The 14,243-nt window shown below is 41.5% G+C and overlaps 1 protein-coding gene across 1 annotated transcript in view; it reads right to left on the bottom strand.

The window, feature by feature from the left end:
- The window catches only part of CRY1 (cryptochrome circadian regulator 1), a 200,930-nt gene that overhangs the window by 39,136 nt on the left and 147,551 nt on the right, over positions 1–14,243 (bottom strand). Inside the window, exon 10 of the mRNA XM_044087589.1 lies at positions 8,975–9,073. Coding sequence (XP_043943524.1) covers positions 8,975–9,073 — 99 coding nt within the window. The remainder of the gene's footprint in view (positions 1–8,974; positions 9,074–14,243) is intronic.

Here is a 14,243-nt window from a genome sequence, read left to right as displayed (position 1 = left end):
AAGATTGACTTAATTTCTAAAAACCTGCAGAGTCATGAAGTGCATATGATTTTTATGTTCCTTAAGTATGCACTGGAACCCTTACTGGAGTTCAACATACAGAGCATAGAAAGTCAGCTACTGACACTGCATGCCACTGTGCATAAACTCCTGCAGCAGTATGCTGGCAGAGTCCTCAGACCTGCAGCTGCTGTCAGACTAATCAAACACAGTGATGCATCAGTGTTGACTGACAGTAGCTGTGTTCTACCAAATGGTGAACTGCGGATTGACTATGAAGTCAAGCAGTACATGAATAGCCATGAGTAGGATATTGCCGGCACAGTCATTGAATTTAACTTTTACAAAAAAGTTGCAGCTTTTTATGCTGCAGTGAGGCAGAAAATGCTGAAAGTTTCCCATGCAGGATCACTTACTGAAAGATGCTGCATTACTTATTAATCCAGCCAAATAATTGGACATTTCTTCAGGACTTGTCAGAGATGTTGGCTTCCGTCTGGGTGTATGTGAAAATGATGTTGAGGCTGAACAACTAATCGATGAGTTCACCCAATATCAGATTGGGGACACGGGGAATCTGACAGGCCCAGTAGATGGGCCCCACTCATGGGCGTCACAGTACTGGACACACCTTCTGAGGGACCTTTGCACTGAAGGGAAACTGCCACTCTAAGCAGCTGGTGATGAGCCTAGTTTGCCTGCCACACACTAATGCACAAGCGGAAAGAGCATTTAGTATGGTGTGGAAAGTGAAAACTGAACTGCGTCAGTCTCTGAGTGTAAAAACACTGAACTCTGTTGGCAGTTAAAATGAATGAAGAACTGGATGTCTGTGATATTAAGCTACCAAAACATGTTTTAGAAGCTGCCAAGAAAGCCACAGCAGCATACAATAAGACTACATCTGATGTATGATAGGATGCTGTTTAATTTGGTCTAAACTTTGTGTGAATTGCAATTGTCTTTAGAAAATGTAGTAAATGTGATTTTTATTTTTGTAAAGTGCTGTTTCATTTACTTATGGTGTGGTTATGGTATTGCAGATTGTCAAATAAAGGTTTTTTGATCTGAGAAGTGTGTGTTATTGAATTTTACAGTTCTACCATGCTCCATGGCGAAGGCACGTTTTGCGCTGTGCGAAAATAGGGTGTTCCACATTTTGACCATTTGTCACACATTGTTAGGGTCTGTGTTTTTACATTGGCCTTTTAAGAGGTTGAGACCTATGCAGGGCGGTAAGTTACCCTGCTCCACCAAGTCTTGGGAGACCCCCAGACTTGTACATTCCACCCTCATTGAAGACCTCCCAACATGTATATACTAATTCCATGGTTAGATTACAGTTGGGTAAGTTTTTAAAGAACAATTTCAACTCACTACTTGATCTTACAGGTTCAGGTTCCTGGTACCCCTAACACTATAGCACAGGAGGTGCAAAATGAGGGGAGGAAGTTGAAAGCAGTCACTGGCTGGAGCAGAAATAAATACCAGGAGGCATGCTGAGCAGGCAAAAGAAAAAAAATTACCCCGTAATCCATTGCATAAGCACTAACTTACTGCTCTCCATGGAGCAGGGGCCAAGGCTGTTATTTATTTGCATCTGTCTACTGGGAAAATCAGATGGTGTAAAGCCCCTTTTCAGTGGGAGCCTCAGGAGAAAAGCTTCAAGAATTGCAACAACAAATTATGAAATGATTAAAGAAATGATTAACAATAGAGAGAAATGTACATGTATAGAAGGGGCATGGCTCTTGAAATGTACATGTATAGAAGGGGCATGTCTCTTGAAGCACACAGCAAATACATTCTGTACATTCTCACAGATGTTATAAATCCCAGTGGAGGATTATAGTAGCTCAAACTTTACTGGAGTGCAGCAAAGCAGAAATCAAACTTAGGAAGTCTTAATGTCTACTAGCCAAAGGTACTGAGGATCAGCAGAACCTGATGTCCACTGTACAGTCTAGGAATACTAGAACCCATAAAGGGATTTGCTTTGAAATTTCACCTCATTAATTGCGATTCCTACAAACTGAAACAAAGCTCTTCGCCTGACCTTTTTGGCTAGTGGCTACTTGCTAAAATGAGGTCAGTAGATTTGGAAAGACTCTAATATTATGCCATTGGCCAGAGCTGTTGCAGCTCTATCACTATGCCCTCTGTAAACTTTCCCTAAGTTTGGAAGTTGAACACAAAACAAACAGCAGGATCATAAACTCTCCGGCAGAAAGAAATAAAGCCCTGACTATGGCCCAAACCAGCCAGGTTCAGTAAACAGTTTTGGCACTAAAGAAGCTACCTGGAGAAGGATGGGAGTTAGCAACTAATGCTGGCTTGTCCAGAATGGGGGGGGGGGGGGGGGGGGGCTGGCAGGCATGCATCCTCCTGCAGGAGCAACACTTACGAGGTAGACCCCAGGAATACAGTGCGAGAAGGCAGTGCATAAAGACTGCCTAGAATAGTGATGCTCTATACCTCCGTGCAATGAATGTGTATGGAAATGTCCAGCTAGAGGTCAAATGCGCTTAACCATTAAAGATTTTTTAAGCATCTTTACAACTTCTCCCAATGGTGGTTGCTTTTTGGGGGGTGCATCTCCTCATCTGATGGGTGCAGGGCACTCCCCCTTCTTTTACTAAAGTTGACTTTGTGTATTGTCAAAAATTGTATTACATTTGTTGACTGGGATAGTCCCGACTGGACACATGTCCATTTTCAGCGGAGGCCCGGGGAGAAAAGCTCCCAACACAACATACAGAAAAAAATCAAAAAGAAAGAAGTCTTGTGGGGTAAAGTACCTGTAAAGCCCAGAGTAAAGTCAAAATGCAGAATGTAAGGTACAGGTATTCCACAACTATCGAAGCCAACCAGTAGCAAAATTCAAAAATATTCACGAATGTAGCAGAAAAAATAAAAACTTTTATTCCATGGATGGTAAGCGCTTTCACGTCTGCTCAGGACGCTTCATCAGACTTTATTAAAGCGTCCTGAGCAGACGTGAAAGCGCTTACCATCCATGGAATAAAAGTTTTTATTTTTTCTGCTACATTCGTGAATATTTTTGAATTTTGCTACTGGTTGGCTTCGATAGTTGTGGAGTACCTGTACCTTACATTCTGCACACAGAAAAAAATAATAAAGGAAAAATCATATCATCAATTGTTTTGTCTTTTCGGCTTTTCCCAGTAAGGGTTCGCCACAGCGGAACTCCGGCCCGCTAATGATTGGCAGTCGATTTTTATGGTGCCGAGTTGCCAGCCCGACGCCCAACCTTCAGCGAAGGCACGTCCATTCACGCATGTCTTTCAGAGACCACTCGACCGCGGGGAGGACATGCAGACTCCACACAGAAGGCACTCCCTGCACACTAGCTGAGAATCGAACAGGAGAACCTCTTGCTGTGAGGCAACAACGCAACCATTGTACCACCGTGGCTTTGTTGCAAACAGTTTACAGACTCTATTCAGTCAAGCAAGTGATACATTTCATCATTACTAAACTTGTACAACTATCTAAACTAAAAATTATGTCACAGCTTGTAAGTAGCATAAAATACTGTTTGGCACACAATTATAGAAAAGGGCTAGTCGGGATTAGAACAAGGACATAACCAACCAGTGTGTCTTAAAATGTTGTCTGAGACTTTTTAATTGAGTTAGTAATGATACTAGAAGTAAGGTCGGCAGGAAAACAGTACATAGGGAGTCAGTAAGTTACTTGGTCATGTGGCGCAGCTCTGTCATTGCATTTTTTTTTTATAGATAATTCTTTCATGATCTTGCTGAATAAACTGCAGTTTGTCTGAAGACAATGTGACTTCTCTCGTTTTAGTTAATCTCAGTGATATATTCAGCATGCATCATGATGAAACTCTTCACATAACATACAGAACACAAAGCCATAAAACAGGGATTTACAATATCGGTTGCTCAGGCTGCTGAAGAGAGCTTGACCTATGGCCAGCTGTGATATTGAGAAAAGATAAGTGTTTATTCTCATTTTTGTCTGTATTTTGATTTAATATCTCTGCAATCTGTACACCTGTACTTCTTGTGTGTTATAACTGTATATTCTCTTCGTGTTGACCTCAGTTGTAGTGAAATCCTTTGTCTGGAGGCCTTGTCTGTTTTCTTAGTGGCAATAAGTTTTCAGAACTAGTTTAATCCAGCCAAAGTATTCCTGTATCTGTATTGTTTGGTTTCTGTCCTGTGTTTTAAATCAGATTGCACCTGTTGCTGTAGCATAGGACCAGATTCAGGCCTTTGAATCTAGCTTAGTTTGTATGACTTGAGCACTGATCCAGGCCATCTTTTTTGGAGAAGGTTCCCCTGCACCCTAGATGAGCATTTAAAGTGTTTTTTTTATTGTATCTGAAAAAAAAATTATATATATATATATATATATATATATATATATATATATATATATATATATATATATATATATATATATATATTTATTATATAAACACACACACACACACACACAAGTTTCCCGCCTTTCTAGGCTAGCATAGTCCAGTTTTCAGGTTAGTGCTGAATTCAGGGCTGTTACAGATCTCTGTGTTTGAGCATACCTTACTTGGATAGAAAGAAGTTTCTCTGTTCACCTGTCAGAGAGGGGAGCTTTGAGCAGCCCATCTGTCCCTGGAGGAGTGGTTTCAGGTCAGAAAGTAGTAGTTTATTGACAATTTTGGGCTATGTCAAGAATCTAAGTGGCAATGCTCAGATCTGCACGGAGATAGTGTAGAATGGCACAAAATACACTGAACCAACAGATATTGCCAACATCCTGCCAGATAGGTTCAGTGCAAACTTCACCCCCCCACCCCCAAAAGGGCCCATAACCATACCAGAAAAATGTAGAGCCCCTGAAATCACAGACATTCAGGTTAAAACAGCCCTCTCCAAAGCCAAAAACACAGCATCAATGGGACCGGACTGTGTCCCAGGCTGCGTCCTTCACGAACTCAAAGACGAACTAACCCCTCACCTAAATACACTGTTCAAACTCAGCCTCTCCACAGGCTACGTACCCATAGAGTGGTTGACAGCAACAGTTATTCTGCTCCACAAAGGTGGAGCCACAACAGACCCCGGGAACTATTGCCCTATAAACCTGACTAGGTTGGTCTGCAAGGCTATGGAGCGCATCATCATGAAACTCATTAACAGATACATTGGGAACCTCCAAACACTGGACCCTACCCAGTTCAGCTTTGTTAAGGGAAGATCATGCCTCCTAAACCTGGTGGACTTCTTTGAGACAGTTACCAAGGCTATAGATGAGGGAAAGGTGGTACAACACAGCCTACCTAGACCTCGCAAAGGCCTTCGACACCATTCCCCATTCTGGTATTATAGACAAGCTCACTAGCCTGAACATAACCCCCTATGTCAAAAGATGGGTTGCCAATTGGTTCACGGACCGAACCCACATGTTGACAGCTGAGGGAGCTAGGTCTGACTCTAAACCGGTTACAAGTGGCGTTTCCCAGGGCTCAGTGCTAGGACCCCTCCTGTTCAGCATATACTTCTCAGAGGTACAGACAAGCACAGGAGGAATATGGCTGACCAAGTTCGCAGACGACTGCAAACTAGGGGCTATAACTGACTCACCGGCTGACACAGACATCCTCCAGAAGGGTCTCACTGAGATGGATACCTGGTGTCAAAATCATGGCCTCAAGCTAAATGCCAAAAAGTGCATAGTTATTCCCTTTGGAAATGACAAAGTACCCACAAACCACCACATAGGTGGTAGTCCCCTAAATATGGAAAACGTAATAAGGGATCTGGAGACCCAAGTAGATAGTAATCTCTCTCCTTTGATAATCACATTGCCAAAGTGGTTAGAAAATCCTTCTATGTGGCCCACCTAATCACAAAAGGGTTTGCATCCAGATCAAAAGAGGTCATTGTGCCCCTCTACTCATCAGACCCATCATAGAGTACAATGTCCCATTTGGGATGTACCTTACAAGACACCTGCAACAGCTGGAAAGACCACACCAAGAGGATCACTGGCCTCAAACAGATGCCCTATGCAGCTCGACTGAAGAAACTCCAGATGTACTCTGTTGCATACCGCCTGCTCAGAGGTGATCTCTGCCAGACATAAGGCCATGTCCAAAGCACAATTGATGGATATGCTCCACCTTAAGAAAACCTTATCTCCTTGAACCACACGCTCTAGGGATCTAAACCTCACCACAACAATAAATAGGATGTGCTGGAGGGATAGATTCCTGTCCCAGAGACTTCCCATGCTTTGGAACAAGATTCCAATCTACATTAGGCAGAGCTCCTCGCTAGCATTCTTCAAGAGAAACCTTGACGAGTGGATAGGAAACAAAGTTTACCCCGGGGATCACTTCAATGGCTCTGCTGGACAGAGGCACAGGGAACTAATCTAAGGGGGTGGCAAAAGCCAACACATTCTGGCTAGGCTTATAAATGCCTTTGGGCAGATAGCGTAGTACCTACCTATGAACCTATATTAGTGGCAGGAAATACACTGTATGATAACATGGGTATGAACAGTACATGAAAGACTCCACTGTTCAGAGAAATAACCAGGATTTTTTGAAATATACTCCAGCTGCCAGAAAGTAGCCCAACTCGCCCATAAGCAGAACTGTGGCAGACTGCACACAATGCTACTACCTCGATGTAGCTTAATTAAGGTACTGAATTTGTGGCATGCAGTGTCTTAATTATGCATCTTGAATTTGAAAAATAATTTAAAATGAACAAGTAAGGAAATAATTGTGCAATTTAAAATATTTTTCTCACATTTAAGGTTATCACAATTCAACGTTCAGGTTGAAAATATTTTTTAACCTGTGCATCATATACAGCATATGCCCGGAAACACCATTGCACGTTCACTCCAGGCACAATTACAAAAGCAAGTTTTGATACATGGCAGAGACTGAAAACATTAGATGCTTTTAAGAGCTCTACTCTACCATATTAAAAATGGTCATAGACAGGCATCATAATGATCATTTTATCCACAAACAGCTTGTTTATTCATGAAGTTGGCAGCTTCATTCATGAATAAAATGACATAACTAGTAAGCCCAGCAATGGCTGTTATGATTATTAATGGTAAATGCAAATTTTAATTACAGCTCATCTTTCTCAAGTGATCTTGTACACTCATTTTAAAAATCTGCCATCTAAAATGTCTTTTTTTTTTATATATATAACAGCTTGGCATACAATTCCCCTGTTGCTGTACTTAAAAAGTCTGCTTCTTTCTACACTTGGAAAGTACATTTCAGAAAAAAATACATGCTGTTACAGTTAGCATTTTTGATGCGTCTAATCTGTAGTTAACTTTGCTGCTACTTGTTAAATGCATTTTATCAACACATTCTGCAAAGATTAGCAAACAATTTTATGCCTATGTCTGGAAAACTTCACTAGGAAAGCTAGCACGTTCTTGGTACACACAAACAAAAGACCTTTTTCACGCTACATATGTGGTTCAAAATCCATAGTGTGCTATAATTTAGGCAAAAACATTTTTCTCAATTAGAAAGCAAAACAGATGCCCACTTATTTCACAGTTATAAAATTGAAAGCCACAACAAGATGAAGACAAAAAACACAGTTGTGATTTAAGTTTCATCTGAAACTTTAGAATACCCTACTTTTGTTACTTCCTGAAAAATGGAAAACTTCTATGCAGCTGGTAACTCCTACCGTTAAACAATTTAACTTCTACTACACTTAGAAAATACAAAGAGAATATCATGGAACTATTTTACCAGAAACGTAAAACAAAACAAAACAGATTACTATTTACCTGTTATCTGGCAGAGTTCTACTGGTGATGTGCTTAAAATGCACAAATTACGCCAGTCATTATAATTTTGAATTATGTCACTATCATAATTCCAACTAGGTTTTAACAAGCAGTTGCAAGCAGAGAGAGCAGCTGAAATCTAGTAAATAGCTATGCTGCTGTTTGCTCATCTCTGAGCACTAAATATAAACATAAATAAAGTGGCAAATAAGTCTAAGAATGTGCTTCCTATAGCTTAGCAGAGGTCATCAGGTACCCCAGCAGCTGCTTTTGCCAAATAACCACCACATCCAAAATGCCTCTATAGATGTATGGAAGCCTTCAAACTTGGGGAACAAGCAAGAGAAAAGGTTAAAAATACTTTTATCATCTGTCAGTGCAGCTCTTCTTCTTTCGGCTGCTCCCGTTAGGGGTCGCCACAGCAGATCAACTGTTTCCATTTCTTCCTGTCCTCTGCATCTTGCTCTGTCACACCAACCACCTGCATGTCCTCTCTCACCACACCATAAACCTTATCTTAGGTCTTCCTCTTTTCCTGTTACCTGGCAGCTTCATCCTTAGCATCTTTTTCCCAATATACTCAGCATTCCTCCTCAGCACATGTCCAAACCAACGCAATCTTGCCTCTCTGGCTTTGTCTCCAAACTGTCCAACCTGGGCTGACCCTCTAATATACTTATTCCTAATCCTGTCCATCCTCCTCACACCCAGTGCAAATCTTAACATCTAACTCTGCCACGTCAAGCTCTGACTCCTGCCTTTTTGTCAATGCCACCGTCTCCAACCCGTATAACATAGCTGGTCTCACTACCCTCTTGTAGACCTTCCCTTTCACGCTTACTGGTACTAGTCTGTCACAAATCACTCCTGACACTCTTCTCCACCCACTCCATCCTGCCTGTACTCTCTTCTTCACCTCTCTTCCACACTCACCATTACTCTGAACTTTTACCATCTGTCAGTGCAGCTATAAACTGAAATCTTGTTTCAAGATAAGACAGACAGAAAGCTGCTGTCTTGGCAGTCGTTTTTGGGACAAAAAAAGCCTTTGAAGCAGAGTTAGAGCAGCATTAGCATTTCTGTCCATCTCTGCCACATGCAAAACAAAAACAAGCTACTGATGCTCCTGCACACTACTTGTGTATCGTACTTAACTTACCAGCTGAACTGTTACTACAGCTCGGTGTATTCTCTCCAGGCAAGTAACTCAATAATCCACCATTTCCATTTGCGTTAGAAGGTACAGATGCAAGGAGACCTGCAGGATTGCGAGGAAAGTTTGGGGGTGGGGAGGAAAACACAAATACACAGTAAGTGCAAAGTCCAGAATCACTGCAAAATTGTCATTTCAAACAGCATTCTGCACTCTACACATAAAAACATATTTCTTGGAAAGGAAGAGTAAACACATGATGCACACACACACACACACACACACACACACACACACACACACACACACACACACACACACACACACACACACACACACACACACACACACACCTTGCAATAGCTAGTCTAACCCCCCCACCAGCTCTACAAAAACAAAACAAAGTGAGACCGAAATCTGTACTGCAGTAATAATGTAAACAATGATTACCTGGGAATAACATCAAGTCAGCTTCTAATTTCTGAATAAGATTAACACCCAATGCAGGTTTGGATCCAATAAAAATGCTACATTCTGATCAACAGTATATTATCCTCCTCAACACATGGCAATGCTAGCAAGCTAAAGAGATGACCTGCTGACATGCTGAAATGTATTCACGCAAAGACAGAGATGCCTAACATCAAAACTGTACATATGACGCACAGCTTCTTGGGAAGTGAATGCAGGTCACAAAAAATACAGCATGAGGAGGAAGACGCGATTTTCAGTACTTGATAAAAACTCATTCCCAAATACAGATACTAAACGCACAAAGCGGCATGATCTGACAAAGCTCAACAAAGTCTCTTCACACAAAACCTTAAAAATAAATCCCCACCGTAAAGCTTCTGTGCTATATTAATACACTAGAATAACTACTATGCATTTCCTACATTTAAATTTCTTGCAGCCCAAAATGTGCATGACTTCTCTTCTGATTTTGCAGCGGTCTCCTATAATGCATCTTGTGCTTCCATATTCCACAGTTTAGCCATAAATTATTTTTCTGCCTTTAGATACGACAGCGCTGTAACTGAGTTCTTAGAATGTCTACACTGACAGTGTCACCGTTTCATTTTCACTAGATTAACTTTGGATATGCTAATCACAATTTGCTAAAGAGATTTTCATTGTATATTTAAATCTCCTACAAAATTAAGCAGGTAAACAGCAAGATTTTATGAATTCAGAGCTGTAACTTTGATAACCTACCCTTAACTCTTGTTTAGGTATTACAGCTGTTGCCATTTCATTTGTGATTGACAGCTCCTTCAAAGATATGGTAAGGCAGGTGAAGGTTACTTGTTGTATTTTAGACTGCTCCTTCAAAGATATGGCAAGGCAGGTGAAGGTTACTTGTTGTATTTTAGACTGCTCTTAAGTCTTCCACACATGCATAAAAGTACCACATCACTGACCAAACATGAAAGTACTTCCCAGCCTTCTTTATGTAGTGATACAATAAACTTACCCTTGTTCTTCATGTATATATTCTCCAAAAATATTTGGAAAAAGAGTTTCACTTTAGCTAGTTAATGCATGCTTTAGAGCACTTTATTGACTTAAACAAGACACAGCCAGTTCCAGGGAGATGGGTGGGGATTAGCACTGCGAACTACAGAAAGTGATAGATCTATCCTAGAACATACAGGTTGAGACGTATTCCATTCTGAAATAACACAATATATGGAAGAATTTATTATCTCTGGATAAAGGGAAAGGAAATGATCAAAAATGTACTGAATTGTTCCTGTTATTAAATTACATTTACAGGATGTTAAAGAGAAAGAAAATAACTCTAGGACAAGGTTAACAGCAGTGGAGGAAGTTTTCCTTCAGTTGCATTACTCGTGTCTTATATGCGGTGCAAAGACTCCCACATCCTAGGAGGTGAACAAAAGGTGATCTGTGATGCACCTGATAAGTTTCTACATCTGTGTCTGGCCTCAACCTGCAAGACTGAAGAAAGATTCTCAGATTTCTAGAACAAGGGCATTCCCCATCTCTGCAGGCTAGTTGATGCAATTAGGCACTAACAGTTTTCATACCTCCCTAAATGATGGCTCCTCCAATCAGCCGTTATATCTGGGGAGACAGAGACCACACTCTCTGAGAACAACACAAGCTCCACTGGACAGAGTTGGTAACTGACATATAGATAGAAAAGATCAAAGAAAACAGATTACGATGGTATGGGCACATGTGTAGAAAAGCAGAAGACAATCAGGTGAGGGAGATTTCGGACAGGAAGAAGGTAAGAGGAAGTGAGGGCGTCCAGCAAAGAGGTGGATGGATTGTCTGAAAGAAGATCTGCGACAGTCAGGCATGAGTGTTGAAGAAGGCAGGAGAGTGGCACTGAATCGAGAGAGTTGGCGACAGTTAATACGATACTCCGACCCCATGTAAAAATGGGGACAAGGGGATGATGATGATGATGATGATGATGATATAGATAGACAAAAAGAATGGAGTCAAGAAGAAACTCCTGATATCTTGTCTACAACCTACTCTTCAAGGGGGTCAGGGAGGGTGTATATCATGTCACACAAGCACTGATGGTTTGAGCCTCTCAGTGGATCTTTCTGGTGGAGGTTCTAAAAGTTGGAAGACATGATTGCCCATGACTACACTGAGAAAGTACTGGTCCTTAACGACTTTCCCAGCTAGGGCAAGCTCAGAGAACAGCATGCTAACAAGGCAGTTCTGGGACATAGTCAGGGAATGCAACTGTTGGGCTTACAAGGCCACTCACATAGGAGACACAGACAACAGAGTGGGGAGTAAGAACACTACCTGACATTTTGCAACCCACCTAAAACTGCAAGGACTTCTTCCTTGGGGACTGACTTGTCTGAAGGAAGCAGTAGGGGCCAGAGGGAAAAAAGAGTTTCTTTCCTCTTCTGGAAGTATTTTGTCCATGGAGGCTTGTACAAATAGACCACCCCCCCCAACAAAACATGAAGGATAGACTGCCTGAGCTCTTCATTTCATGAACGGCTAACTAAAGCATGCAATTTCCTGCAATAACATGTCAGAGTAGATACCTCAGCACAGTAGCGAAAACGCACTGTAGGAGCTATGGTAGGAGTCTTGATAAGCTCTTTCTTGAGCCTAGAATTAGGAAGGGCTAAAACACTTCCAGGTTCATAGCTCACTAGGGGACTGGAACTGTAAGAGATAAGACAACTGACAGCGAGACAAATCTCAGCATGGCAAAGGAAAACATCCTCTTACACATCCTGTCCAGTGCTTTAGACTCTTCAACAAGCAGTAAGGCAGAAAGGTGGGGTGGTCTCTGGGATACTCAGAGATAGGTGCTAGGATGTTTAAAAAAGGCTCTCACTTCATTCACCCATTCATCTAGGGGTCTGTGGAAAGCCTTTGTCTTCCGGGAAGCAATATCTGGAGGTTTCTGGTCTACAAAGATGGCATCTCTAAACATTGCTTCAGCAGGCGAGAATGACCCTTGTATTCTCCTTTCCTCCCCCAGATATTTTAGATGCGTCTAGGGGAAGACAAGGCAGTCACAAGTCAGGCCACAGAGGGCTTCAATATTTTATTTTTATTTTATTTTACATTTGTTGACGGGGATAGTCCGAATGGATACATGTCCATTTTCAGCGGAGGCCCAGAGAGAAAAGCTCCAAAGGAAAACTGACATAGTACACACTAAAGAACAATTACATGCAATTTAAACACAGTCTAATAGCCACACGGAGTGTAGGTTATATAATCTAAAATGCTTATTATCTGGTTAACTAAATTACAACACAGTAGATATAAATTAACAATATAATACTGGTACACCAGTGTTACCAAATATTTAGTCAGGCTTGGCGCAAGGGCAAAGCCATTGAGTCTTAAGTACTGCTTGAGGGTTTTCTTGAATTGAGATAGGGTAGTGTGTATTGAAATGTTAGCAGGTAGAGAGTTCCAAGTTTTACCTGAAGAGTTGGCAAACATGGAGTCCCCGGCCGAGTTGTTGGATTTGGTGGTTTTTACAAGTCTTATTGGATGAGCAAAGTGGTCTGAGGCTGGTGTGGGGACAGATGTTTTTCAAAGCAGGTGTATTTTCAGGTTCGTTAAGTACTTTTGTGAACCACAATAAGTTGGTTATACTGAATCTGCTTAGATAGCTCTAGCCATCCTAGATTTTTTTAGGTTTATGCAGTGATGTGTTCTGTAGGGCAGGCCAGTGGGAAATCTAGCTATGCTACTGTAGCAGGCAGAGAGTTTGTTAAGTTCAGTTTTATTTAAGTTGGCATATATAGGGGAAGCATAGAAGAGGGTGGAGAGCAGATGGGAGCGGGCAATGGCAGTCCTAGCAAGTAGGGTTAGGAATGTTTTATTCTATATAGTGAGCAGAGTTTTTTTATTAATGGATTTTATTGTTTTATTAACGAGAGCATTGCATTTGAGCTTGTTGTCTACAATTACCCCAAGGAGTTTTGTGTGCACATCTGGGGAGATTATGGTGCCATTGTTAGACTTAATGGAGAAAGATTTCACCGGGGATTTTTGGGTGGGGGAGAAAAGTAGTAGCTTTGTTTTGTTGGGATTTAGAATAAGACATCGGTCAGCAAGCCAATTTAACTAGGTTGAAAGTACACGGAGTACTTAACTGCAGCTCAGTTTGGGTGGTACCAGTGCAGATCAACGTGGAGTCAATCTGCATACTGAATGCAGTTAGCATTTGGGATGACAGGGTGAACATCATTAATAAATATGGAGAACAGCTGTGGTCCCAGAATAGACCCCTGGGGGACACCTAGGGTGTTGGGTAGGAGGTTGGCTAGATTGTTCTGCCATAGTATGGCTTGTTGTCTATTGTGGAGATAGGACTGGAACCATGAAGGGAGTGATGACCTAGGGACATTTTTGTCAGGGTGTGGATAAGCAGATGGTGGTCAACCATATAAAAAGCTTTAGAGAGATCCAAAAAAGGGCTGAGGATAGCTTGTTATTGTTTCTGTTATGGTTTATATCATTAGTGAAGGAGAGAAGAAGGGCTGTGGTGGTACTGTAATGTGGTCTAAAGCCATGCTCAGATTTAGCCAGTAGATTGTTCTGGGTTAGGAAGTACAGAAGTTGTTTGTGGATGCAATTTTCCATGATTTTTGCCAGTGGTGACAAGATGGCTATGGGTCTACAGTTAGATAATTCAGTAGAGCTACCACCTTTACGGAGAGGTTTGACACGAGATATTTCCCAGATAGAGGGGACTCTGGCTTCAGATATGGACAGATTAATTAGAACTGAAATGGGGAATGCT

This window comes from Protopterus annectens, chromosome 11.part0, assembly GCF_019279795.1.
Source record: "Protopterus annectens isolate FY-2018-M chromosome 11.part0, PAN1.0, whole genome shotgun sequence".
NCBI lineage: Eukaryota > Metazoa > Chordata > Ceratodontiformes > Protopteridae > Protopterus > Protopterus annectens.
Note: the sequence above shows the minus strand (reverse complement) of the source record. Positions and strands in the feature narration are given on the sequence as shown.